Below are 26,298 nucleotides of genomic sequence, written 5' to 3' on the forward strand. Positions count from 1 at the left end.
AAAAGTTGTGAATAAAATCTGGTTAATATTAAAAATAAGAAGACTTCAGTTTTACTCTCAGTTTAGCAAGTGACTTTCCAAGAGACCTTTTTTCTTTGGCTAGAAATGGAAACTGACCGCTGTTTGGAACAAGGAACTGTTTTAGGGTATTTTATAAGTTGGCATTTATCATGTGTCCTGACTCTGGGGGAAATGTCCAAGTAGAAGATCTTGAGAGAGGAAGCTGGGAACTTCTAGCACATTCTTTCAGTTTCAGCTTCCCAAGTCTCTGGAGATAGAGTGACCAGGTCTCCCATTAAGGCAGCTTTGTGATTTGCAGCCAGGGTATGGCCAGATCATCTGACAGGGCTGGCCCCCTCTAAGTCATTACAGATGTTTACAGACAGCAGAAAGGCAAATAGGACATTTCTACATAGTTGTCCTTTGGGACGGTTTAAGAGCCCTGGATCCCTTCCAGAATGTAATGGATTTGGATGGGCTTCACGCCTTCGTGATTTCTTGTTGTATTTGTCTGTGTCACCTGGCCCTGGGGGAGCGCTAAAAAAAAGCCACTGCAGCTCCAGCCAGGAAGTCAGACCTGGGACTCTCATCAGGGACGTTTGTTTGCCAACAAATGAGTGTTTAGTGGGTAAGATAATCTCTTCCTCTCTTCGTTCCTTCCTTCCCCAAATATACTTTAGATGTGATGAGTGTGAGTTAAACCCACACTCGTGCTTCAGCTTAATTGTCTTTCTCACAGTTCCATTCAATAAACATTCAACCCATAAGGTGCCACCCTAGGTACTGACGAGTCCATGAAACAAATCCCTGTTCTCAGGGAGCTTATAGTTAATAAACAGGGAAGATAAGACCCAGAAACTCATCACTGTAGGCTCTTGGGTGTTCGGGGACCTGAGTATTCCTTTATGCCTTAATAACATGCTAGTAAAAATTCCAAACTCTGCTTGGGAATTGAATTTTCCTAAACACAAGGAGGTGACCTGTTTGAAAAGCTCCAGTGCTGACCCTTGCCTCCTGGCTAAACTTGAACTCTACCAGCCTGGCATGGAAGGTCCTCAAAATCCTATGCCTAATCTGCCATTTATTTGGTCTGCTTAACCCTTCCATACCACCCGTTCTAATTGATCTCTTCAGTTCCTGGCCTCCATACTCTACTGTATTCCACTGAGCAGAAAAATAAGATTCCTGTCCTTTTCTCCATGTGGGCCCTGCCCCAAAGTCTGCTTTTACAACAGAGCCCACAGGGGCCTTCCTTTCCTGCAAACTTTTTAGTTTGTTGTTTGAATCGACATGATCCAGTGCTGCCCATGTAATCAGTTCTCTTTTTATTCGCACCTCTCACTCCCTGCACTGAATTGTGAGCACCTTTTGAATGAGGACTATGGCTTATCCTTTTTTTATATATCCCTATATCAGAGGCTCCATAAATACATTCAACTTATTGATTATTAATCAATAAATCCTTGCCACCTACGTGATAACCATTCAAGGTTATTGATTTCAACAGTTACAAGTTGAGATTTTCCTTCCGGTTGGTTGTCCCAAGTCAAGATTCACAAACTTCACTGTCACTGCTTCTTAGTCCACTTGAAAAACACCCTTTCTGGGAGCAGCTATAAGGTCACATCCACGTGTTTCTTTGTCACCAGGTACATGAAGTATGGAAATGGTTTTGCCCACTGGCACTTGGCATCCGAAGGGTAGCTGCTGATTCCTAGCTGGAGGCAGTGTATCTGGCTGGGCGGGGGCTCACGGAAAGGCGTGTGACTGTGGTGTTCCCTCCTTCCTTTGTATTTACCTGTGAGCTCCTATCTCCTTGCTTTTTAGATGCTACTGCCCAAGGTCCCGGTGGTCAATATTTGCCTTGATTTGCATGAGCAGAACAGAAGCTGCTCCCATAGCCTAGGTTAGAACTGTGTGTACATGCAGGCTTCACGGGGTGACCTCTGCTCCCCAGCAAGGGCCAGGAGGCGCTCTGGTGGACCAGTATAGGGAGACACCTTTACACAGCAGAGCCATCCCAAGTGGATGCTGCTGATTGGCTCTGGAGGTAGACAGTGGGGGCCAACGCCCAGACGTCCCTGTCCCAGCAGGGGTGCGGGTCTGTTGAGCGCCCACAGGGGAGTCAAGCCTCTGAAGCCCCCTGGTTAAATTAGGGGAATTTAAAGTACCTCCCAAACCTGAGATCATGTGAATCCGAAAGGAAGGAAGAATTTCTGGTCCAGGGACCGGACGCATAAGACCTCCTCCTAGTGCCTGATAATCCACTTCACACTTTCTAAGTCGTTTCTGGATCTTGTCAAAAGCAAATGACAAATGAACTTATATACAAAACAGAAATAGACCCACAGACATAGAAAACAAAGTTATGGTTACCAAAGGGGAAGGGGGGCAGATAAATTAGGAGCTGGGGATTAACAGATACACACTACTATATACAAAATAGATAACCAACAAGGACCTACTGTATAGCACAAGGAACACTACTCAATATTTTGCAATAACCTATAAGGGAAAAGAATGTGGGAAAATATATATATATATATATATATATATATATAACTGAATCATTTTGCTGTACACCTGAAACTAACACAACATTGTAAATCAACTATAGTTCAATCAAAAAAAATTTTTTTTAAAGCAAATGTTATTCATTTGTCATATTTTGGACAACACTTTCTAGCATGTGGTCAATCCAGGCAAAGAAAACTGGCCTGTGGGTTAGTGAGGGAAACAGCTTAAGGAGAAAACAATTGAGCTGTCCATTCTCAAAGCCCACGGCGGGGCCCTCAAGACCTCCCTAAGGTCCCCCCGTGGGGAAAGTGGTGACCCTTCTGCCCACATTCCTGCTGCCCGGGGACACTCATCCGTGCCCCCTTGGCATGCAGGGCTTGAAAAGAACCCGCAGGCATCCGAGACGGCTCTGCCCGGCCCTGCCCTCTACAAGGAAAGGCCGCTGGGCTCTGCGTGCTGTGTGTTCTTTTGCGTCTCTGTTAAGTAAATAAGTACAAAGAAAGCACCACTCTTCACTAAAGGGGGACAGATGCGGGGTCTGAGGACAAGACTGGGCCGGGTCGCCTCGCGTGGTGCTGTGGCTTTCTCCGAGTCTGATCATGTCTCTGCCGTGCTGTCTGTCTGTCTGCCCTGTCTTCCAGCAACGAAGTGGTGAGGACGGACTTGAAGAAACTGCCAGCACTTCCCACGCAGGCTCTGAAGGAGCACCCCTCCCTGGCTTACTGGTAAGCCCCCTTTCTCTGCGTGCCCCAGGCATCCCCCCTCCAGGAGGGAGCCCCTTCTAGGGATGCAGGGGGCTCCGGGCGACTGTCCGTCCTCCCCGCCACCACGGGTCCGCCTGCACCCCAATCAGACAGCGACTCCAAACTGTATCGGGTGGCTTGAGTCTTCATGAAACTGTTTTCTACATTTATTTAAATAACATGAAATGTGGGAGACCTCTTTTCCCTATTTTCTTTCTTTAAAAAACAGAAAAACAAAAAAACCTTCTAAAATTTCCCTCTGGATGCTTTGCCTCCTTGGAGATTCTTTCATGAGCTCCTAGAGTTTCGCTTTGGAATCCTTGTCATTTGATGACAGGATGTGTGGGGTTTTGAGATGTGGGAGCAGGGCAGGGTGTTTTTCTTTGCAGAGGAGAGAGATTGATTCTTTTATTTTCCCACAATGTTTAATATCTCCTGATTTAGCTTCCGTGTAACATTACACCACAGTTCATCTGTCGGGCCCTAAATTACTGATTCTGAATGAATCGCGCACTTGAACAGTTCCCAGGTTGTGGTTCGGGTCACAGTGGAGCGGGGTTTGCATTGCCGGGCAGTGTGTTGAAATACTGCTGGGCTAGCGAGCCCTGACCACTGTCCTTTGAAAGCAAAATGCCGCTCCCCCAGTCGTCCTTCTGACTCCTTGACAAAAAGCACTGTAACGGCTTTTATTTAAAAAACAATAATAAGATAAAACAAAAATCGCAGAACAAGTCAATCTTATTGAATTATAACATATGACTTTTAAGCACTTCTGTAATATGCTTTATGAAGTTGCCAGTTTACTAACATTTCATCTTGTCCAGACACCTTTCCAGTCGACAGACTAGTTATTCAGTGATCCGGGTGGCTTTAAGGGATTCCTTTGGCTGGGATGGGGTGCGTCTTGCTGCAGAGGGCATTAGCAGGATGAAACTCCAGTACGTAAATCATTTCTTGCCAAGAGACCAAGTGATGGGGCAGCTGGATGGGAAACAAAAGAGCTGAACCCTGAGGCTGAGAGCTCCCACCCGTGCGCTGGCATCCCCAGTTTCATCTCTCTGAACTGTTCTGTTGCCATTCTTTTTTTTGGTAACACAGGTGTCCATAAATAGTGGCTTTAGATCCTTCTAATTTGCCCCCAAAGAGCAAAATTGGTTTAACGTGCAAAGACTTTGCATGTGTCAATTTCCAGACTTCCAACCTGGCGGCGTGCACATACGAACACCCCCAGATGGCACTCCTGTTCCCTTGCTCGTGGAACCCAATTGGCCTCTCCCCAATTCCTTATGCTCCCTGGGCCTTACCTTCTCTATCCTCCCATTGGTTCATTTTCAGGAAACCAGTGGTGAAGGAGCTCGAGATGCAAGGAAGTAACTCGAGAAGCTGGTAGATCCTACCTGGTGAAATGTATTTGCCAGCGGGGGCTGTAGTGTTGCTGGGTTGTCTGGAATCAGAGTTGCTTTCAGCCTAATCCCTCCCTCAATTATCTCATGTGTTTGTTTCCAAACGTTTTTTACACCCTGTGCTCATTTCCGAGCTATGAACACCTCCTTTCCTCTCCTCTTTCTCTCTCTGGATTTTCTTCTGTTACCTCCACAGTCTGCTCTGTATGCAAACATTATCACCAATACAGAGACTCCTTCCTTCACGCTTATGCTTTCTCTTTTGCCGTTATGAAGAGCTTCATCCAAATCTACATCCGTAGCTGTCCTGCCAGAACAGCCCTCTATCTCTGTGACCAGGCCAGCGCTTTCCCCAGGCCTCATTTGGACCCAGAGGTGCCTGTGTCACTGTCTAAATGCACTGGGAGGATGGCAGGACCGAGGGAGGGATGTTCCTGAAGCAGGTACCCTCAGCTGCTCTACAGCTCAGCTTATGCACAAACAAGCCAGTAGCATGAACCATTCTGATGATGCGTTGCTTAAAAAAAAAAGTATACACACACACACACATTCACAGATGCAGTGGACAACCTTCAGGCCAAAAGAAGCCACTGGGAGCCCATCCACCACTAGTCAGGGAAGGCATTACAGCCTAGTGAGCAAAAACAGTGGGTTTTAGAATCCCAGCCAAGCCTCTGAACTGTGGGGTAATGATAGTCCAGGAAGCTCGTGTGATTTCTCTGCTGCCTCGATTTCCCATCTCTAAAATGGGACTAACCCTATCGACCAAATTCAGGCTGTAATTAAGAGAGGAAATAAAAAGGCACAGAATGCCATCAGGAAGTAGGGGAACGGTGCATAGTGATGCTGAGTCATCACGTCATAATCCTTTCTGCTCGTTTCCCCCAAGCGTTCAACAAGCTTGGACTTCTCACCCCACGTGATTTCTCTATCGGGGAGGCAGCCGAGGCACAAAGTGCCCAGGGCCACAGAACAAGGCAGCATCAGGGCCCCGAGCTGGATTCTCTGGAGCGCCTCCGCTGCAAATGCGGGGCCACTCATACCGCCCATTCCAGGTGTCAGGGGACCTCTTCCCGTCACAGGCCGACGGCTCCTCCGAGGCAGGGAGCCCTGTGGCCATCGCCTTGTTTCAGGGCTCCTTGTCTGCAGAGATGGACCAGCCATCCCATGCCTGGGGCACGGTCAGCCTTGGTCATTTGCCTTTTTCCTTCATGTAACACCGTGTCCTCCAAACGTGCTTTGGGATCCCGTTTCCTCTGCCTCACGGGTCTCTGATGATAATCCCGTTTAGTCCGCGCCGAGCATCTGGGGTAGTTGGTGCGTGTGAGTCATCTGTCAAAGCCTGGAGAGGGGCAGGAGCGGGGCCGGGGGCGGAGTGGGTCTCAGGCGGCTCTTGTCACACGCCAGCCCGTGGAGTTTCCACTGGGGCAGAAGAGGTGGGAAAAGCCGAGGAAGAAGGAAGATACTGTGGCCTTGCGGTGGGTCTCAGACAGCAGGAGGAACCGGGCGAGGCAGGGTGACCGATCCCCACAGCTGTCAGGCACGGTGAGACCCCCCAGGCTCGGACCAGTCAGTCTGTGAACAGCTGAACAGCTGCCCACCGGTATTGCTGACACCGCTGGTGTTTTTCCCGACGCCGTGCTCATGTTCACAGCCACGGCACTGTGTTAAGTTCCGTCTCCCCTCCTCCGCCCAGGGAGCCAGGGACCCTCTCTGCAGCTCTGTACCAAGGAAGCAGGCCTGTGGCTATGCTGCGTGGCTGGACCCCGGGCCTAGGAGTCCACCTCCCCAGATGCCACGTCGTGTGGCCACCCGGCTGTTGATTCAGTGGTTGGCTGGGGAGGAAGCTGGAAGGGTAACCCCAGAACGTCCTGACACGACTCTGATGCTCTGGGAGGCTGGTGTCGACCCCAGAGAGGACGCTTCTGGAGAATTCTCTGTCAGGAGAGGGCTTTGTCCCCCTCCGCGTAGAACTTCCGTGGTGTGTGGGAGCCGAGGAGAAACAGGGCTGCAGCTGCCCCCTTCTGAACAGAGGTGCCCGGACCCCATAGACATGACCCTCAACTAGACCGAGGCCCCTCGTAGGCAGCCATTCCCCATCCGGGGCATTAGAGAAGACACGTTCCTGTGAGGGGCCAGCCTTACGTGCGTCAAATTCCAGAACACTACAGTGAAGAGAGATTCATGGAAGATTGGGAGAGTAACGAGAAGATAACTAAATGAGCCCCAAGTACTAGGTGATGAACACATAGAATGTGTGACCCCCCCCCAGAGGTGGCCTCGCTGGCAAAGAAAGAGGGGGGTGAAAGAAGGCTTTTGATCAGTTCCGGGGTACTAAATGAATAATAGCTCGTAAAGGTCAACCAAGGAGGTCTCGAGGGTTTGTCCCTGGGGTCGCCTCCTTGTCACGGAGTCCCCGGGCCAGCGGGGAGGAACGTGAGGCAGAGGCGTGAGGAGGAAGGCCGTGCGGCCCGGTCCCAGAGGCCAGGCCTTTGGCCGTGACCCCTCAGCAAGTGGGATGTGCTTCCCCTGTGATTCCCAAGGTTGCTCCTGAGCCTGCAAAGGCAGCGGGGCACGGGGTCACTTCCCAGAGGGGCCCCTGCTGCCGTCCGCCCTGTCACAGGAGGGTGTGGCCTGCATTGCCCCTCAAGGAGCGAGCTGGCCTCTTGCTGTGTTAGAACTAAGGTTTCAGAAGGTTCCGGGGTGGCCCTCTGATTTCTGCCTCCTTCTTATCTCGCCAGCACTCCTCTGGGCCTTTTATTGCTTCACGGTCTGTGTTAACCGGCCCCAGATTCCAGAACTTTCCCATCCTCCTTGGACGCCCTCAACCCTGCCTGCTAACTCGGGGTGGGGAGGCCATGGGCGTCCTGTCAAGAGTCCACGCCTGCCTGCCCCACCCCGGAGGCCCTGTGCCGACGGGATGCGGGAGCTCAGGAGGGGGAGGAGGACCCGAGGGAGGTCGGCCAGAGCGTCCACGCGGACCTCCGGCCAGTAGCCCTCTCCCTGTCCTCTGTCCCGTGTCCCCCACCCCCCACCCCCTGCTGGCACGCACACTCCCCACTTCATTCTCTGCTCCCACAGTATCATTTCTTACAAGGAGCCAAGCCGCAAACCCCGGGCTCTCCTTTTACTGATGATAAGCCCAAGACAAAGAGAACGCGAGTCCTCTGAGGGGAAGACAGAAGGTTTGGGCACATCCTTCGCCCTAGGCATCTCACTTGGGCTGCGTTCGGACATGCTACTTTCAGGACAAGTCATTTTTCCAGGAGCTCTTGGCTCCTTGGAGCTTCTCACGAGGATGCTGGGGCTCACAGATCTCTCCGTGAGCGGGGAGCGGGGCCGTCGCCCTGGGGACTGAGACAGAGGCTCCTTTCCTCTCGTTCTAGCGAGGACCGGGTCATCGAGCACTACAAGAAACTGAACGGCCAGACCAGAGGCCAAGCCATCGTCAAGTAAGCACCCCCCAACCCACAGTGCTGCTGAGGCCGTGTGTGTGCGTTCACATAGTGGATGTCAGGGTTGTTCAGTTCTGCTGGGAGAGATGTAGCTCCGGGGGCGGGTGGTTCCCTGTATTTTTCACGGAAATGATTACTCTGAGAACTGTATCACATGCACACACACACCAATACGTATATGATACCAGTTCTGCCGAATAACCAGGTGTGTGTGTTGTGTTGTCTTCCCAGCTACATGAGCATCGTGGAGTCTCTCCCAACCTACGGGGTTCACTATTACGCAGTGAAGGTAAGTGAACTCATTTGGTGAAAGTTGCCACCATGCCCTTAAAAAAAAAAGTTCTCATTTTTTTTTCTTTTTAATCTTACTGAAGATTTTTTGGGGAGTGGGGAGGACTTGGACAGGAAGATCGCATACTAGAGGGCGTTGGGACAATGGAACTTCCTCCCCTAGTGTAGTGAGACTTGATTCGGGTTCTCTCCAAAACTCACTTGCCTTTTTGTGAAGTGGGTGTGGTAAATGCCTACTTCTTCATTCTCAGAAGAATCCTGGAGATCAGGACTGCAGAGCCTCTCAGCAGGAAAATTCCATCTAAGCGCAAAGAACAAAAACTTTAAGCAGAATCAACAGTGTTTTTCTTGGTGGTCAAATGCCACATAGGCAACTTAATAGGAGAAGTGGGACTATGGGCTGACAAATCGACAGGCTCTGTCTCCTTAAAGAAGACTATGGGCAATGGCAAGTCCAATGTAACACAGGCCCCCTTCTAAATTCTCTTGCGTTTTATCCATAATGTCCCAGACTGGGATCTCCTCTTCGAAATAATAGGTAATGATGTCCTCACGCACCCTTTTCTATCCTGAGAAAGGATAACTTCCTTTCCTTCGTTTACCCCAATGTGAAGTTTATCAAAGTCATTGCCCAAAGTCCAGACAAAAAGAGCAGAAAACACTTCTGAACTCAAGACAGTCCCACCAACCAACCCGAGATTCCATGCTTTTCCACCGGTTTCCTTCCCCGTGTTTCCACCCAACTATATATATTTTTAAAATATTTTCAGGTGAAGTTTTATTTATTTATTTATTTTTTAATTTGTTTAGTTTTGGCTGCGTTGGGTCTTCGTTGCTGCGTGGGCTTTCTCTAGTTGCGGTGAGCAGGGGCTACTCTTTGTTGGGGTGCGCAGGCTTCTCATTGCGGTGGCTTCTCTTGTTGCAGAGCACGGGCTCTAGGTGCACGGGCTTCAGTAGTTGTGGTGCACAGGCTCAGTAGTTGTGGCGCATGGGCTCAGTAGTTGTGGCGCACGGGCTTAGTTGCTCTGCGGCATGTGGGATCTTCCCGGACCAGGGCTCGAACCTGTGTCCCCCGCATTGGCAGACGGATTCTTAACCACTGTGCCACCAGGAAGCCCCCGACTATATCTTTAATTCCTTTAGACCAGAACATACACCGTGTTTCATTCACTGTTGTGTCGCCCACGGCAGTTTGCACGGCACTTTGCACATCCTTGGTACGCATTTTAACATAATGGCCTGTATCTTCCTCTAAACTGCAGCCTTTTGATGGCAAAGACTGTTGCACTCTGTTATATTTTCCCAGAACCCAGTGTAGCGCCTGGCACTTAGTAGATACCCAGTAAATATTTACCAAGTACCATTATTGAGAATTGAATTGAGTAGTTGGATGTACACATTTCCGTGGTGGGAACAAATGTCAGAATGATATCTGTGGAGCTCAGTTATGAGGCATGTATGGGGACTGCAGTCCCACCCAGCAGCTCAGTCCAGGATCTGTCAGAGCCTGCAGTGGTTCAGTTCTTCCTGATGTCCTTCCAACACCCTTCCCACCAACGGAAGCTCTTCATCCCTCTTCACCATGATGCACAGACCTCATAGGACCATCACAGCCATCCCTGCCCTGCTTAAGCCTAAGCTATAGTCTGTCATGAGAAGTGTGACCTGGCCTCCTGGGCTATCTTCTGTCCCACATGAGAAGGATGGATCCTCTAAGGAGACCTACCCCCTGTACAGCTGGCTGTGCCCTGGGGATGCGGCCACTGGAGCCAGTGGGCAGTCAGCTCCCCAAAAGGAAATGGAATTGATCACGAAAAGAGGCTCAGAATCCCCCATTCTGGCTGCCAGGGTTCAACTCTTACACTGCTAGTGAGAGTTTGGAGCCCATGTCCATCTTGCCATCTTGCTACCAAAAAGGAAACAGAAGGGTCCGGCAGTAGTCCTGACGTTATTACAAGAGGCATGTCACAGAAATCAAACTGCGAGTCTCTCCCTCAGTTGTGGAGATATTCTACGGTGATGTTTAGCAAAGGGGTCTGCATTCAGGAATGGGAGCCAGGAACTCGAGAATCCCCGACTCCATTCCATTCTCTGATTTGCTGTTTGTTCTTAGCTTGACCTCACCTCCGTCACTCGTAATTAAAATAGAGATTATGAAATTTGCTTCTCCAGCTAGCCCACAGAAGTTTTCTAGATGCTGGAAGACTGTTGAGATGGCTTGAGACAGCTAGATGGGAAGGCTTTGAGATAAAACCTCATCTGGTCTTTTACTTGCTTAAACCTGTGTTCCATTTCCTCCTCAGCCCTAGAATTTGACAGAAAGGCAACCTCTGATATGCATGCTTTCTGCCTTCCAATCAAACTTTAGAAATATGCTCCTTTGCAGCTTGTTAGAGGCCAGAAGCAGACCTTGCGATTTTCCAAGTGCCAAGTGTGCCTGTGTGTTTGGCTCTTGGAATCTCCAGACGTGAGTGATTGCTCTCCTATCTATTTGGAGAAAGAGCCTAATTAACTATATCAAGACTCACTGTTTGGTGGCCTTGTAAATTTCACAATGCCACATTTCACGGTGTGATGAGAGCTCTTACCTCGACAAACTGAAATTGCAGTCGCCTTCATCTCTCCTCTTGTTCTGTTCTCTGAAACCATTGCAGTCACCCGGGCACTTTCCAGAGACAGGGGTTTTATACCTTTAAAGAAATTCAGAAACTTTTGTAAAAATTCAAAATGTATTTCTTTTGCCCTTTACCTTTGTGCTTACCTTGAACTAACTCTTGCCCCACATATATTTGAAAATGCTGAAGCCAATTGTGAGTTTTCAAGACATCCACCATGGGGTATGTTAGATCATTCACGCATGTGGCAATTAGGACAAATCCAGGGAAAGGCTGTTTGATATGCCCACTGTCAACTCCTAGCATTTGGGAGCTTCTAATTAACAGTCTTGAATGTAGATTTACAACTTACAGTCTGGGGAGCCAGAGGTCTCTGTTATAGGAATAAAGATGGTATTGGTGTTTTTAATTCAGTTCCCAGAGTGTCTAAGCTTCGATTTTGCTTCCGCAGTCCTGCCAGGTAGCTACTGTCTTCATGAGGTGAACAGGATACACACCTTATGAGCACCTGCCTACCCTGCACTACCATTGGCCTGCTGGGGGGAAGGGGAGGGTCTTGAGTAGAGTAGGATGCAACCTTTGCATGATTTCTTTGTCTATAAAATTAGAGGAGTCCTTAATAAGAACCTGCTATATAGCACAGGGAACTCTGCTCAATCCTCTGTAATGGCCTATATGGGAAAAGAAGCTACAAAAAAAAAAAAAAAAAAGTGGATATATGTATATGTATAACTGATTCACTTTGCTGTACCCCGAAAACTAACACAACATGGTAAATCAACTCTACTCCAATAAAACTTTTAAAATAAATAAATAAATAAATTTATTCAAATAGGGGAAAAAAGTGATATAGAAAACTTGAGCTAGTTTTGAGAGCATTTCCACTGTTCTGGTAGGAATAAAATAAATATGCACGTATGAGCTACAAAATTAAAAAAATAAAATTAGAGGAGTCTTAAACGCATATTACTAAGTGAAAGAAGCCAATCTGGAAAGGCTGCATATTGTATGATTCCAACTCTATGACATCCTGGAAAAGGCAAAACTGGTTGCCAGAAGCTGGGATGAATAGGCAGAGCACAGAGGATTTTTAGAGCCATGAAAATACTCTGTGTAACACTACGTATATGATGGATACATGCCCTTATACGTTTGTCCAAACGCGTAGAATGTACAACAGCAAGAGTGGACCCTAAGGTAAACTATGGACTTTGGGTGATTAAGACGGGTGAGTGTAGGTTCCTCATTTGCAGCAAAGGTACCACTCTGGTGCAGGATGTTCTTCACGGGGGGGCTACACATGTGTAGGGATGGGAGTACATGGGAAACTCCTGTACCTTCCTCTCAATTTTGCTGTGAACCTAAAACGGCTCTAAAAAAATAAAATGTTTTAAGACAAAATTTTTAGAGGAGTCAGCTTCCGTAGTCTCTATGGTTCCTTCCAGCTCTGACAGTCGATGACAGTTTCTCGGCTCAGAAGGTCGTTCTGTTAGAATGTTCAGCATCTCTCAGATTTTCCCTGTTAGTAGGTGAGGGGCCCAGCTCGGAAAACCTAAAGTCTTAGAAGGAGAACAAAGAACAAGGCGTCCACTTCTTACTCAGAAAGGGGGAAAGGACCCCAGGTGGTTAGGAGCAGAGCTGGGTCCCCACCCCAGGGCACTGTCTAAGTCACTTTACTGAGCATCCTTTGATGACAGGGCACACCCGTTAAGGTAAGGCACAGAGAGGTGGGCTCCGTCCACTTCAAGGAATTTGCATTTCCCTTTGTCTTCAGGTGATCAGGAGATCTCTTGGTTCTTGTCTGTCTTGTCTGGTCCCATGCTTACCCGTACTCCTTTTGATGTCCTAGGACAAGCAGGGGATACCGTGGTGGCTGGGACTGAGCTACAAAGGCATCTTCCAGTATGACTACCACGATAAAGTCAAGCCCAGGAAGGTAAGTGTGCTCTCCTTTGTGGGAGGATGGCACTCAGGTGGAGGGAGAAACAGGCAGAGAAGTGACTAAAAATGTTACCCCGTGCAGCCTCAGGGCCTCTGGGCACCCCCTGGTCTCCTGCTAATTTTGGGTGTATGCAAACTCCTCCGCAGTCATCCAGCCTGCGTTCCCTGGGGAAATATTTTTCCTCCCCGTCACTAAGGAAACGGAAGCTGTTAAAATTATTTAAGGTAAGAAGACTAGATCAGCTCACCCAGGGCAGATGGACCAGAGGACTTTGAGAGACTGTCCTGTTCCTTCGTTTCCTGGGGTGCCGTGTGCTTGAGAACATGAGGGAGCATCTCTCTTGAATCCTGAGGCTAATCTGAGTTTTCCCAAAGGTTTGTTTTTGTTTTTTTGTTTTTTGTTTTTTGGACAAGGGGAACTAAAAGAAGAGATTGTAGGCCCAAAAGAGGTGAAAACTAAAGACGCATGAGAGGCTTTCCTGCAAATCCAGTAAATATTTTCTGGCATATTAGAAGTGATCAGAAATCTGGAAGAAATAAGGTCATTTGCCAAAAAAGAGAGGGAAGCAGAAAGGAGTCTGCAAACTCACAGTGAAGCCAAAACAGAATGTTTGAAGAGGACACAGGGCTTGAATTTTCTCTGTTTTTGTTTCCACACATTTTTTAGACCAGAACAAATTGAAAAATTATAATGGAAAAATATCTCTGAGGTGAGAGCTGTCATTCAACTCCTCCGGCAGAGAAAAATGGGGAGACGGTATGCGGTTCAGACCCTGAAATACATATTAAAAGTTTATCAAAACCACACTTGCTTTCGGAGGGAGAAAGCAATATAGGTTCATTATGTTATTGCATAATGCTTTCCAAGCTTCTTTATCCACGAACAGGATTGAAATCCACACTACATATATGAGCTTATTGTAGTCTATCCAGTTAACATCTGCCTTTAGCCAGTTTCTTTATTAAATTGATAGAAAAAAAAAAATGGCCCTGTGTTGAGGAGGATTTTCACTCAATTGATCGTCAGTCAGTTAAGTTCTGTGAAAAGATCTGGAGCATATGATGGAGGGATGCTTCCTTGGGGACAGTTCCGTAGGAACCTGGCCGTTTCGGGGACCATTGTTTCGTGACTGTTTCCAAAACCCCTCCAGTTCCCTGCTGTAGGACGTGATTTGGACTCTGCGTTCTTATTTTTTCCCTCTTTGTTTTTCTCAGTCACTGGGTCTGTACTTCTTCCACACTCTCTGTTTCTCTCTGCCTCTTTCCCTTATGACCTTTGTAAGTTTCTGTGCTTTTTCTTCTCTCTTTACTCCTTCCTTCTTCTTCCATCCACTGTCCCCTCTCTCCAACTTGCTTGGCCATTTTTTTCTGCTCACAAGAGCCACGGATACTCCTAGATCTTTTAACCCAGTCCTGGTTACAATGTATCCAGCTCTTGATGGCCCACACTGGTGGAGACCAAGGCCAGCTTGGACGATTGGGGTCTACAGTGGAGTTCATTAAAATCCCACAGTTGAATTCTTCTCTCCCTCTGAATGTATTTGAAAAACGTGCTTACAAGTATCGGTATGTGTTCAGTTTAATTTATTAATATGTTTAAGCTCGCTTTGTTTTTCTAATTGAGGTGCTAATGAAGATTTTAGAGATAATGAGGTAGCGCTTGATGTATGTGATATATGTAAAACGCAGGGTGTGACACAGCGCAAGGGCTCAATAAATTGTAACTATTCTTGTCAGACTCCAAAACGGACTTCAAAATATGGAAAAGTAGGAAGCGCAACATGTGAATAATCAGCCTTTGAATAAGAGAATTTACTCTCATTGGTTGAATTTATGCAGGTCAGTGGATTAAAAATGTTAAAAGGTCAACACATTTATTCCGGATTTTGCCTCTATTCAAACTGAGTTGTTATTTAAAATAACGCACGCTTCTGTGGCCTCTAAGGAAGTAGTTGGGATTCTCAAGTCTATTGCTAATTGAGGGACAACCAAGCCATCAGAGTCATTAGTCATTCATTCAGAAATGTTTATTAAAAAAAAAAAATGTTTATTGCGTACCTGTTATATGCAAGGCAGACCACCAGGTGCTGAGATAATTAAGACACATCAGGTCTTCAGGACCTGCGCGTGGTATCAGGGAGAGGGGTGTGGTAATTGCATCTTACAGATAAGAGAGGTCTGTGTGAGGGTTGGTGGGGAGTTAAAGGAGAGAGTCATCAGCTGGGCTTAAGGAGAAACGTCTTCACAGGCAGCAAAGTAGGAGCTGAGTCTTAAAGGGCGGACAGAGGTTTTGCAGATGGACGAATGGGGTGAGGAGGCACACAGGTGTGCATGGAAGCGCCGTGAAGGAGAGCAGCGTGGCGTGATGGAGAAGCACACAGCACCGCTGGGGCCGGAACGCAGTGGGAGAGGAGCCAGAGGGGAGGCTGGTGGGGCCCCAGCAAACAGAATCCTGAGGGTTTGCTAAGAGGGTTTCATCTTTGAGACAGAGGAGTGACCACATGAGACCTTCATAGTCAGAGAAACATCGTTCTGGCACCTGGTGGAGGTTGAGTGGAGTGATACAGGGCAAGACTTGCCAACCGGGACATCGTTACATTAGCGTAGGCCAGAGCTGGTGGCGTGGCTTGCGGGTGGCTCTCTGTGCCCGGGATAGAGAAGGGGAATTGGAAGTGAGATGTTTAGAAGGTGATGTGACTGATCAATGGCGGGATGCGGCAGGGTGGAAGTTGGAGCAGGAGGAGAATCTAGAACAACTTCTCGATTGACCAAAGCCTGGGATATAAGAGAAGGGGAGAGAAGTTCAGTTTAGGACATGCCGAGTTTTGGGCCGATGGGACATCCAGGTAGTGGTGGCAGATAGGCAGTGGGTATTCAGTTGGAGCTCGACAGTATCAAGAATTTCGAACCAGAGACTGAACAGAGAGAGGAACGGGAGAGGCACTCGGCACGCTGGAAAAATGACAGTAGCTGTGAGTGGCTTTCAGTTCCCCATCGTGACATCCCCTGTGAGGCAGAAGGGCAGGGCCGGGACCAGGACACCCTGGCCCTTCTGTAACCTGGGGAGCCGTCTTTAGGAAATGAATGTGCAATCTACATATAAAATTAAGAACGGGCCTTTGAAAAGCCTATGATGGGAACTCCCTGGTGGTCCAGCGGTTAGGACATAGAGCTTTCACTGCCGAGGGCTGGGGTTCGATCCCTGGTCGGGGTACTAAGATCCCACAAGCCGCCTAGCGCAGAAGAAAGGAAGGAAGGAAGGATGGAGGGAGGGGAGGGGAGGGGAGGGGAGGGGAGGGGCCCACGAGGGGAAGAGACCCAAAGTTTCATTAGCCCGAGGGGTATCCGCCTCTGCTGAGACCTGCCATGGGCCCTAAAGACTTCGCCTGAGCCGTAGGTGAGAGGTCCCAGCTGCAGGGGGAAGGATGCAGGGCGTCTCTTCCTTCCGCTCACAGCCAGTGTCATCACCTTCATAAAAAGGCCATCTCTGTTTCGTGGAAGGCACCTGTAAGTCCCTGAATGCACAGGGCACACTCCCTGGCTCCGGACCTGTGAATCTAAAGAGACGCGGGCACGTGGTAGTGACCACTGGTGCACATCACACACGAGTGCCCCAGTCTGTCTTCAGCTAAAAATCAGAAACTCACGTGAAACTGTCGGGATGAAGAGATGCCCCAGTCTCCCCTGGCCCCACCCTCTGCCATCTCTGACCCGGCCGCTGACCGTTTAGAAAGCCTCCCAGATGATTCCGACGTGCGGGCAGAGTTGAGAACCGCCGCCGCGGGCCTCCTTTCCGAACTCAGACTCGGGGGAGGGTCAGCCAGGCGCAGCAGGTGCGTCCGGCAGGGCCTCTGCACTCGAGGAGCTGGGGACAGGGCTCAAGTCCGGGCCGGCCCTGAGGGATGGGTGACCCTCCAGGCGGCACCACACCCTCGCAAAAGGGGCCAGGCAGAGCTTGGCACCCGGGACCCCGGCAGTGCTCGGGAAACTGGGAGTGACGCCCAGTTCTGGGCACCTGAAGGCCTTTTTGTAGCAACAGCTGCACCTCCGGCCCAGGCACAGGCCTCCCTGACACTCTGACCCAGTTACAGCAGCTGTGTCACATGGTACCACCATGCTAAGAGCCAACATTCAAGTAGAGGCAGGGTCAGGGTGAGCGACTCCCTCGCCTTCGGAGGGCCTGGAGGCCTTGTCTGGCATCCACAGCTGCAGAGCTTCAGCAGATAATGCACGCAGCAAGCGGCGCTCAGCCTCCTACGAGACTGCGCTCAAGTGCTTCCACATGGGCCACCAAGAAAGGAGGGGTGGGTGGCTGATGAGTGTCCAGAAACGGGCGGCACCGTAGCTGCTCCAAGTTCCCCGGGTGGCGTGCAGTTTGCCACTCTGGTGGCAGAGTCTACCCTAAACTGCTTAATCCTCACTCTGAAGCCCTGGGGGCTTTGGGGGGGATGGAGTAAAGCACAGGGTCCCTCACCCATGGAGTAGGGAGAGCATTCTAGGCCCCTCCCAATCACGTGCCCCTATCTGCTACCTGGATCTTCTAAACAGACGCCTGGCCTTGCAGAAGCACAGCCGAAAATGCAAGCTGCTGATGTTAGAGAAAAAAAAAAGACAGCTTCTTTGCCCTCAGGGCACATGTGTCAGGAACAGCGAGACACGTGTGGACACCCAAAGAGGGCGTTTTGGCTTTTGTGTATGTTCAGAAGCTCAAGGCCAATTTCAGAGGTATTTCGGAATGATGTGTGCAAGAATAGCCCCCCAAATCCCTAAAAAACCCACACATAGGACTAAAAACAGTTAAAATATACAGTACATCCACATACACCAGGATAGTGGCCCTTGCTTGTGTAGATGAGCTCTTTTAAAAGATCAGACAGAATCCCAAACAGTATCCAAGGACAGATTGCAGAATTTTTATAAGTTTTTAACTATCCCCCTATCAACTCTCACTAAATCCTCCTATTTCCCTCCTTCACCCAGTGATGTTTTCCCTCTCACTTGGCCTGCCTCCCCATTTCTGCACTCTTGTTCCTACTAAAATACTGATCACACTGCAAAACGTGCCTCTCTTCTTCCCCATGATTCTGGGGTGATAATTTTAGGCACCGTTTGTGAGTGAGGTATCAAGAGTACAGGAATGGCAGTATTTACATGTCTAACTGTCTGGGTTTAGCAATAGTGAAAAACGTGCAAAGAGGGTCACAGTGGTGAAAAAAAGAAAGAAAAACCTTGCAGCTACATAGATGATCTTACCCTGTTTTCTCCTATGTACCACATTCCCTTTTAGAGTGTGTTTGCGTGTGTAGGAACGGAGCTCTTCTCAGGTGAGAGGTCCTTTATTCCACCAGGTACTGTCCTGTTGGCTTCAGGGAATCATGAAACATTGTCAGACCAGCATTTGGGAACTTGAAGTAAATCCCAAGCTTCGTCTTAGGTTGCATTTATGGCCAAGGAAAGACACCCAAGCATCAAAAAAGAGCAAATGCCAGCTACGTAAAGTGACCATCCGTGGGGACACGCCGCAGAGCCGCTGGCTCGTCAGTCTCAGATAGTTGTGTTAGCACAAGCAAGAGTGTTTCTTCTTCCCTGAGAACATTTGAGTGAAAATCAAATGATATGTACTGAAAAGGCATTGCTTATTAACTCCTGCAGAACCGGGATCAGCTGGGGCAGAGATAAATAAAGCTGGACATAATCGATCACAAAGGGCTCCCTCTTTTAGAGGAGGACCTTGCATTCCTTAGATCAGAGCCTGGAAAAATCCGAAAGCTCTGATCTCTGGGACAATCTGCCTCTTCTTTGTAGCACCAGGACCCAAGGCTTTGGGCGATTAGCCTCTCCCACACTCAAGACTCAACCCCCAGCAGTGCCAAGCTGAGCTGCCTTCTCTGTCCGCCCGCTGGAATTTGCACTTTCCAAACCTGTGGCCAGACCAGCCATCGAATCATGAGAAAACGTTATCATTTACAACAGAAAACGCTTTCCGAATGGGGTGCCAGGAAGAGTTAGGATGAAGATCCGTCCTGCAGGCTGTGTCAGAGAACATACGCGTTAAAGAACGAACAGTGTGAAACACATAACTCCAAAAAAACCTCCCTAGAAGGCGTATTCGATATCTGTAAATCATCATCTACAGCTGCAGCCCATTCGCCAGCCTATATTTAATGAAATCTCTCCATGGGGGGAGGGATGGTAGTGCTGGTCCTTGTTACGTATTCAGCAGACAGCATTTACTTATTTATTTGATGTGCAATTAGGAGCGCTTTTATGTTCACTTAGGTGCACAATTAGGTGCACAGAGGGCTCCCCTCTGAGACATTAGGAGAAGGAACCAGAGTAAATGGTCGCCCCTTTCCCCAGAGCAGCCAATGTAGCTTCCTATGCTTCCTAAGAGTATTTCAGAATTGGGGGCATTAGCTCAGAGAATTGATGCATTGCTGTCACTTCCCCAGATTAGTAAAGATTTTTGAACTGGATGAGATGATGAAACAGGAAGAGAAAATAATATTTACAGGAAATACTCCATTAACTGTGAACCGACTCCCAGCGCAGTCAGCCTGCTGAATTATTCAGCGTGATAAGCACGCCATTAAGTGCTTTGCCAACTTATTTTTCAGCTTCTGTTTGGATGCACTTGACTCATCATCGGGCTGCCGGGCCCTCTGCCTCGGCAGGCCCTGGGCGGGTGCCTCCCTCATTCCGTTATCTGTATTCCCCTGGGAAACCGCACCCTAGGCTCTCCGGGGAGGAAGAGCTCCACGGACTACTTTTAGCATTCCTAGCGTTTTGCAGCCTTTGCTTTTTCATCATCAGATCGTAGGGCTTCTCTGTTGCCTCCTTCAGACCTCACTCAGCGCTGAGTGGACCAGGAAGGGTTCCATGCCTGTGGGTGACAGGCCCTGGCCATGGGTCATCAAGGAGAGCCAGCCTCAAAGCTGAGGGGCAGGCCTGCCGGAGGGACGCTAGGGTGCAGGGCAGGGGAGGGGGGCAGAGAGAGTCACCAGCGTCTGCCATCTTAAAATAAGTCCCCAAGAAAGAAAAAAGCAGTTGTATTCTAGGAAGATTGAGACGCTCTTCTGAAAGCATCAGTAGACAATAGACATCCTCTCCTCAAAGCACGTGTATTAGGCATGGCTGAGTTCTCTCTCTTTGGAACGGGAACCGCAGTCTCTCCTCCCATCCAAGAATTGCCGTCCCCTGAAAGCGCTGAGCTAGAGCTTTAGACCAGCTCCAGTAGAAGGTGTTGAATGTGAAATCCTCTCCAATAAAATGGACCCCGTAGGAGAATTACCAAGTTCCTATCGTAAGCCAGGCCCTGCTTGAGGCCCTGCAGGTGTTACAGTGAACAAAAGAGACGGGTCCCTGCCCTCAAAGAGCTTAGAGTCTAGTGGCAAAGACGGTCAAACGATCGCATTAGGTAAATCTGTAACGTAGAGTGTCAGAGTATTGAATTCTACGAAGAGACAACCAATCAATAAGGAAGAGGGGGATGGTCAGGGGTGGTCTTGCCAAGGAGGTGACTTTAAGGGACTCCGCTCCGAGTGTTGCATCCCCTGGGAAGCAGAGTTAGGGATTCTCGCGCAGGAAGTGTATTGGGAAGTGGTCTGGAATCAACAGCAATGAGCAAAGGGAAGGAGACAGGACCCGGCAGAGGGAGAAGCTGAGCTGGGATACAACCTTAGGGAAAGCTGTGAAGCTGCAACAATGGGCCGTCAATCATCAGACCCATCGCCTTAGCCCAGCATCAACCAATCATTAGATACAGGTGAGCCACAGGCGTGGGGTTGTGACCTTGGGCAAGATGGCTCTCTACAGCTGAGGGCAATTCCCGGAGAGAGGATAAATCCTTCAGTCCTGAAGGAGAGGCTGGTCGATGCAGTAGCTTTTCCTGCAGTGGTTCCCCCAGTGTGGCCCTCGGACCAGCAGCCGCTACATGATCTGGGAGCACGTTAGAACTGCAAAGTCCAGGTCCCCACCTGAGACTTCCAGACTCAGAAATTCAGAGGCTGGGACTCGGCAGTGTGTGTTCTCACAAGCCCTTGAGGCGATTTGAAGACAGGCTACAGAGTTTGAGGATCATTGCTCCACACACAGGTAACGGGAACTTTCTTTGTGATCCTACTTTGTTGTTTTGTTGTTAAGATATTGTAGTCTGAGTTAAAATCAAATTCCTTCTTGTAACAGTTATGCCTTTAAAAAAAGATGTTTTGTAAGCCAGTGGCCTCCATATCCATTTAAAGGCCCAAAATAAATCTCAAAATCTCAACCAAGGAGGAATTTGAGGGCTATTCACTCACTCCCAGGGTATTCAGAGTTGTGATAAACTTGTTTAACCTCTCTGTGCCTCTGTTTTTATGTCTGTGAAATGGAGACCCTAAAACAGGAGTAATAGTCTAATTATCTTCATCTTGAATATGTTTGCATCTCAAAGAGTTGCCTGTTCCCCAAGATAAAAGCGCTGTTGCCCTTGACATAGCAAATATCGTTACAGTCTCTCTTACGCTGAACACAGAGGCAGGATCAGCGCGAGGAGCAAACAGAATCCCTTTGTTAAGAGGATTGATTTTTTTTCCTTGGTCATTGGATCTGGGAACCCAGGGTCCCTTGGTTCCCACAGGTTCTTCTGGAGGCCGTTTCCAAGCCTGGTCCTGAGTAAGCCACCCCTCCAAGGACACCTACTTGTATCCTTGTTGAAACTGTCTCCATAATATTCGTGCTGGTATCAGACTGTCCCTTTTGAAAACGATGCCCGTGAGCAGAAAATAAAAGCATGCCTCCATCCAGGTGGATAATCCTTAGAAGCTATAACGTGAGAGTCATTTCTCTGTGGAGGTACAGGAGGAGAGAAATGCAACTCTCCCTTTAAGAGAGGCAGGTCCAGCTCTCTCCTGGGCTGACATGCTTGGAGGTAGCTCTTAGAGGGAGTACACTCTGCTCTGAAGAACTCACCCAAATGTTCTCTGGTTGCAAGGGTTAATCTCCAGACCTGGCATCACCCTTTGGGTGCTCTGTTCCTGCGCCCACCTCCTACTGTTAAATCTGGTGGGAAGATATCTGGCCTGGTCGTCAAGCCCCCTCAGTTTTAGCTCCGGGTCTGCAAGCTGAGTCGCGTCCATGGGCCTGTTTCCTCATCAACAAGGCAATGATACAGGTGATGGTGAATCTTGAGGTTGAGAGAAGCAGGAAAGGAGAAACAGGGGAGAGGAATGAAGCAAGGGGCAAGCTCATTGTAAAGCCAGAAGGGAGTCCTTCATAAAAGGAAAAGCAACATTTTCCCAGAAGAAAATGGTAGAGGGAGAAAATGCCAGTTTCTAAGTGGGTAAATCCCTGTCTGTCTTTGACTGTTGTTCGCGTTAGCCAAAGTGCCAGCTAGATCTGAGCAGACAACCAAAAATAGTCTCCCAGCCCCCCCACCCCCCACCAGCTGGGGCCTCTGTCCCTTGTGTGGGGTGTGAGGTCTCCCGGGGCTCTTCCTCGTGTGACAGCACTAGGATGGCCATAAACAGCCACGTGGATTGGGACGGAGAGTAGGGGTCAAACTCAACAGTCTGTATTTATCACATGCAAATAAACACCCGCGCAGCCAGGCCAGCGGCCCCCTTGAGACTGATGAGCTTCTAAATAACTCACAGAAACAGACTCCCACTTCTCAGGGCGCCCCATTGACCTTGGGTGCAATCTGCAGATGCACATCAAAACCCAGTGCTGTTGCTGGATCTCCGTCCTGAGTAGAGGCGCCTCCAGAATCCCCGCCCACTCCAGTGAGCCCTGAGCCAGTCATAGCTTAAGAGTTGATGGGTTTTCTCTGGCTTAAAAACCAAAGACTTGGCCAGGTTAACAAGAACATCGACCACCTGGGACTCAAAAAGGCACATTTCTTCTATCTCCCACCGTTCTTTTAAAAGCGTTCTTCCCTAGAGGGAAACGCAGGCAGCCCGTGATTTCTCTGATCACTCCCAGGTAATACAGAGTCATGCAGTCGCTTTAAGCAGCAAAGTTAATTTTATTAAGAAATGAGAGTGTCCGGTCCTTGATAACAACCAAAGTTCCAAACTTGGTCTAAAGTTAAATCCTGCCCCCTCTCCCAGCTGGACTGCCTCAATCTCCCCGTCAGCTCCTTGGAGGGCAGCTAGCAGCCCACTTCTCGTGGCGTAGATGTCAGCAGGAGCCAGGGGCAGTCTTAAGTGGCCCTTAACTTCAGGAGACACCTGTCAAGCTCTCCAGGCCACCCTAGCGAACCTTTTCTCACTAGGTTTGCAGAAGGCGTCCTCCACGTCCCCCCCTCTGGGTCAGGGAAGCTGACAGCACACCTCTCTCCCTCTCAAATCCTCCCTCAGTTTCCACCTTCCTAAACACTTCATACCCCAATGGAGGGTGAGAGGTTTCAGAGTCACGTAAACAGTAATGTTTTTTAAATGTAAAAAAAAAAAAATTGTGATAAAGTATGCATAACATAAAATTTACCATTGGAACCACTGGTTAGTGGTTCAGTATTAGGTATATTCCCACTGTTGTGCAACCCGTCTCCAGAACGTTGTCTTTGTGCAAAACTGAAGCTGTCTCCGTGAAACAATGATTCCCCAGCCCTAGCGCCCGGCAACCAGCATTCTACTTCCCTCTCTATGGATTTGATTCCTCTAGAGATCTCATATAACTGGAATCATAGAGTATATTTATTTTTGTGACCATAGGGTTTTTAATATCCAAACCAGGACACTTTTGAGAATGGAAGAGGGCACTGGTTAATGATGACACCCCAGCGTCAGGCAAACCAGGGCACATGGTGGCCTCTCGAGCCAGGGGGGTGACCCGTGAAACGGGCTCTTGGCCCTTTTGTTTGTTTGGGTTTTGCCTGTCTTACTGGGTGGTCTGCTCACTACTCACTTTAATGAGATCGATCATCGTAAAGTCTCGGCCGGTACATCACTGTCATATCCTATGGCTCTGGCTGTGCCGTGGTGGCATCACCCACCGATGGCATAACTCCTGACCAACTGTGCTGAGTTCAGAACTGGGGCAACCCCAGAGAGCCCCGGCCAGTGAACCTGTAGACCATCCCGGCACCCAGGGCTTTCTGGCATTCGCAACAGGTGTTTCTGATGCTTCATGGGGATTTGAAAGATTCCTCGTCAATCCTGAGAATCTTTCTGGAAAGCGTACACGGGCATTGAGTGTGGTCCGTGGGCAGACCCAGGGCAGACCCAGCCTCCTTGTGATGGGTGCCCCTGTTCTGGCCTTTTATTAGGAGGTCGAAGAGCCAGGGGAGCTCCAGATGCCCGTCTCTCCAGGCCTCCCGGACCGTAAACCAGCCCCCAGCCCTGCCTGTAACAAGGCTCAGGAGGCACAGCTGAGCGAATGGTCTGTGCATGGGCGTGCACACGTATATATCTTTACTGATACATATTGAGCTGATACTTGGAGCTGTGAGGGTTGAAAAACCATCTGAAACCCAGTCCCTGGCCAGATTGCTCACATGGCGGTGGTGGAGAACACCCCGCAGAGGTGCCTCGGCCATGACAGCCCAAAGCGGTCAGGCTGGAGGTCAGTTGGCACCTGCAGAGCCCACCCCAGGGGACCCGAGAGGAGAGCTCTATAGGAGGACCATCCGACCAGGGGGAGTGGGGGGCTGCTTATGGAGAAGGGGCGGCCCTGGGATTAGGGGGCTTTAGCCTGGACTGCTGGCTCCTTTTAAGTAATTAGTTTTACTGAGTTTTAACCAAAGAGCATCTTCTGATTTATGGTTAATGCAGAGTAGGATTTACCAGTCAAAACAGTGGAAAGGCCTCAAGGGAGCTCTTGACTACTCCCCATTTCTCCCCAAGCCCCACGAACCTACTTTTCTCTCTGGTCTTGCCTATTCCAGACATTTAGTATAAATGGAATCATAGAATTTGTGGCCTTTTGTGCTTGGCTTCTTTGATGTAGAATAATGTATTCAAGGTTCATCCATGTTGTAGCATGAATCAGAAATTCATTCCTCTTTATGGCTAAATAAGATTCCATCATTCCCTGTTAACTTCAGCATTTTCTGCACTAACATAGCAAACACACACACACACACACACACACAATGGTGCCTTGGGTTTTTGCACTTCCTGTGTTCCCTCACGTGGGTGTACGGCTTTGCCCCAGTTTCCCTCTGGTATCCACTCAGCTGTCACTTCGGTGAAGGCTTCCCCGACCGCTTTATAAACTGTGACAACCCCTGTCCTAGCCTCCTCAGAACCTGCTACTCTCTAACTTCCTCACTGTATAGTTCTCTTATTTGCCTCCCTGGCCCCTCACAAAAATGTGCAGAGACTTTTGTCTGTTTTTTCTCTATTGCATGCCTGCTGGTAGCGCAGTGCCTGACCCATGGTAGATAACATATACTGGTTAAATGAACAAAAGCAGCCAGAGCAGAATATCTACTAGCTTGTTGGAAGCTACCACTAATTTTGAGGTCATCTCCATGTATATGTGTGTAGTGGCCTCAGAGATAGGATAGTGTAGCTCCTATAAGGAAGGGTTGGAGAAAGCTCCACGTGAAAGGCCAGACGTCTGTAAAGAAAGGGAGGGAGGAGGGAGGCATGAGAGCTTTTTACAGGTTAGATTTGTTGATTGGGGGGAAAACAAAAGCATAAAATTTCCCCCCCAGTCCATCTAGACTGTCTCTTGATTTTATTTTTTGTCTCTTGGAGCGAAAGTACCCAAATTGCTACTAGTAACTATATGTCGAAAGTGAATTGCAGGAGGACACAGACCACTGAACTATTCCAGTTCATCTGGATGCCTTTTCCTGCTTAGAAGCAGGAAATGTTAGGCTGAGAAACCCTGCTTGTTGAATCCAGTCACCTTTGCTTTGTCTCAGGGAATCTCAGCTTGTTTCTGCTGAGCCATACGATACTTAGGGAGCTCTGTGAGATTTTTTTTTTTTAATGAGCATGATTCAGAGGGGAAACCCGGGCTGAACTGATCTTCCTGAAGTGTGAACCTATTTAATACTAAACCCTAGCACAGCCAGAACGGTGTCAAGCTCTCACTCCCAGCGCCTGCAGGTAGGGCTGGGGGACTCTTACCAGGAGGGTCCTGCTCTGGATCATGCCTGTCAAAGAGCCCTAAGCCAATCGAGGCAGTTTCTAAGCGGAGTGGCATGAGGAGTCACTCCAGGTCTGTACTAGGATGCCAGCTCGAGCCCTTGAGCTCCTGGAGACCGTAACTTCCCCCATTCACTTCGGAGGAGAGTTGAATTCAGACAGAATTACCAGAAGAAGGAAGGGCTGTGGTTGCTGGGTTGCAGCTCTCGGGCTGGCCCTCACTGCCACTTCCCTGTCGCCATATCCTGTGCAGCTTA

General features: G+C 49.0%; 1 protein-coding gene across 10 annotated transcripts in view; it reads left to right on the forward strand.

Moving 5' to 3' along the window:
* FRMD4A (FERM domain containing 4A) overlaps positions 1 to 26,298 on the forward strand; it is a 474,406-nt gene that overhangs the window by 375,498 nt on the left and 72,610 nt on the right. For all 10 annotated transcript variants that reach the window (XM_057544411.1, XM_057544410.1, XM_057544409.1 and 7 more), the window contains 4 exons: positions 3,159 to 3,242; positions 8,050 to 8,115; positions 8,350 to 8,407; positions 12,874 to 12,960. In XM_057544411.1, the coding sequence (XP_057400394.1) occupies positions 3,159 to 3,242; positions 8,050 to 8,115; positions 8,350 to 8,407; positions 12,874 to 12,960 (295 nt within the window). The remainder of the gene's footprint in view (positions 1 to 3,158; positions 3,243 to 8,049; positions 8,116 to 8,349; positions 8,408 to 12,873; positions 12,961 to 26,298) is intronic.

This window comes from Balaenoptera acutorostrata, chromosome 3 (genome assembly GCF_949987535.1).
Source record: "Balaenoptera acutorostrata chromosome 3, mBalAcu1.1, whole genome shotgun sequence".
Lineage (NCBI taxonomy): Eukaryota > Metazoa > Chordata > Mammalia > Artiodactyla > Balaenopteridae > Balaenoptera > Balaenoptera acutorostrata.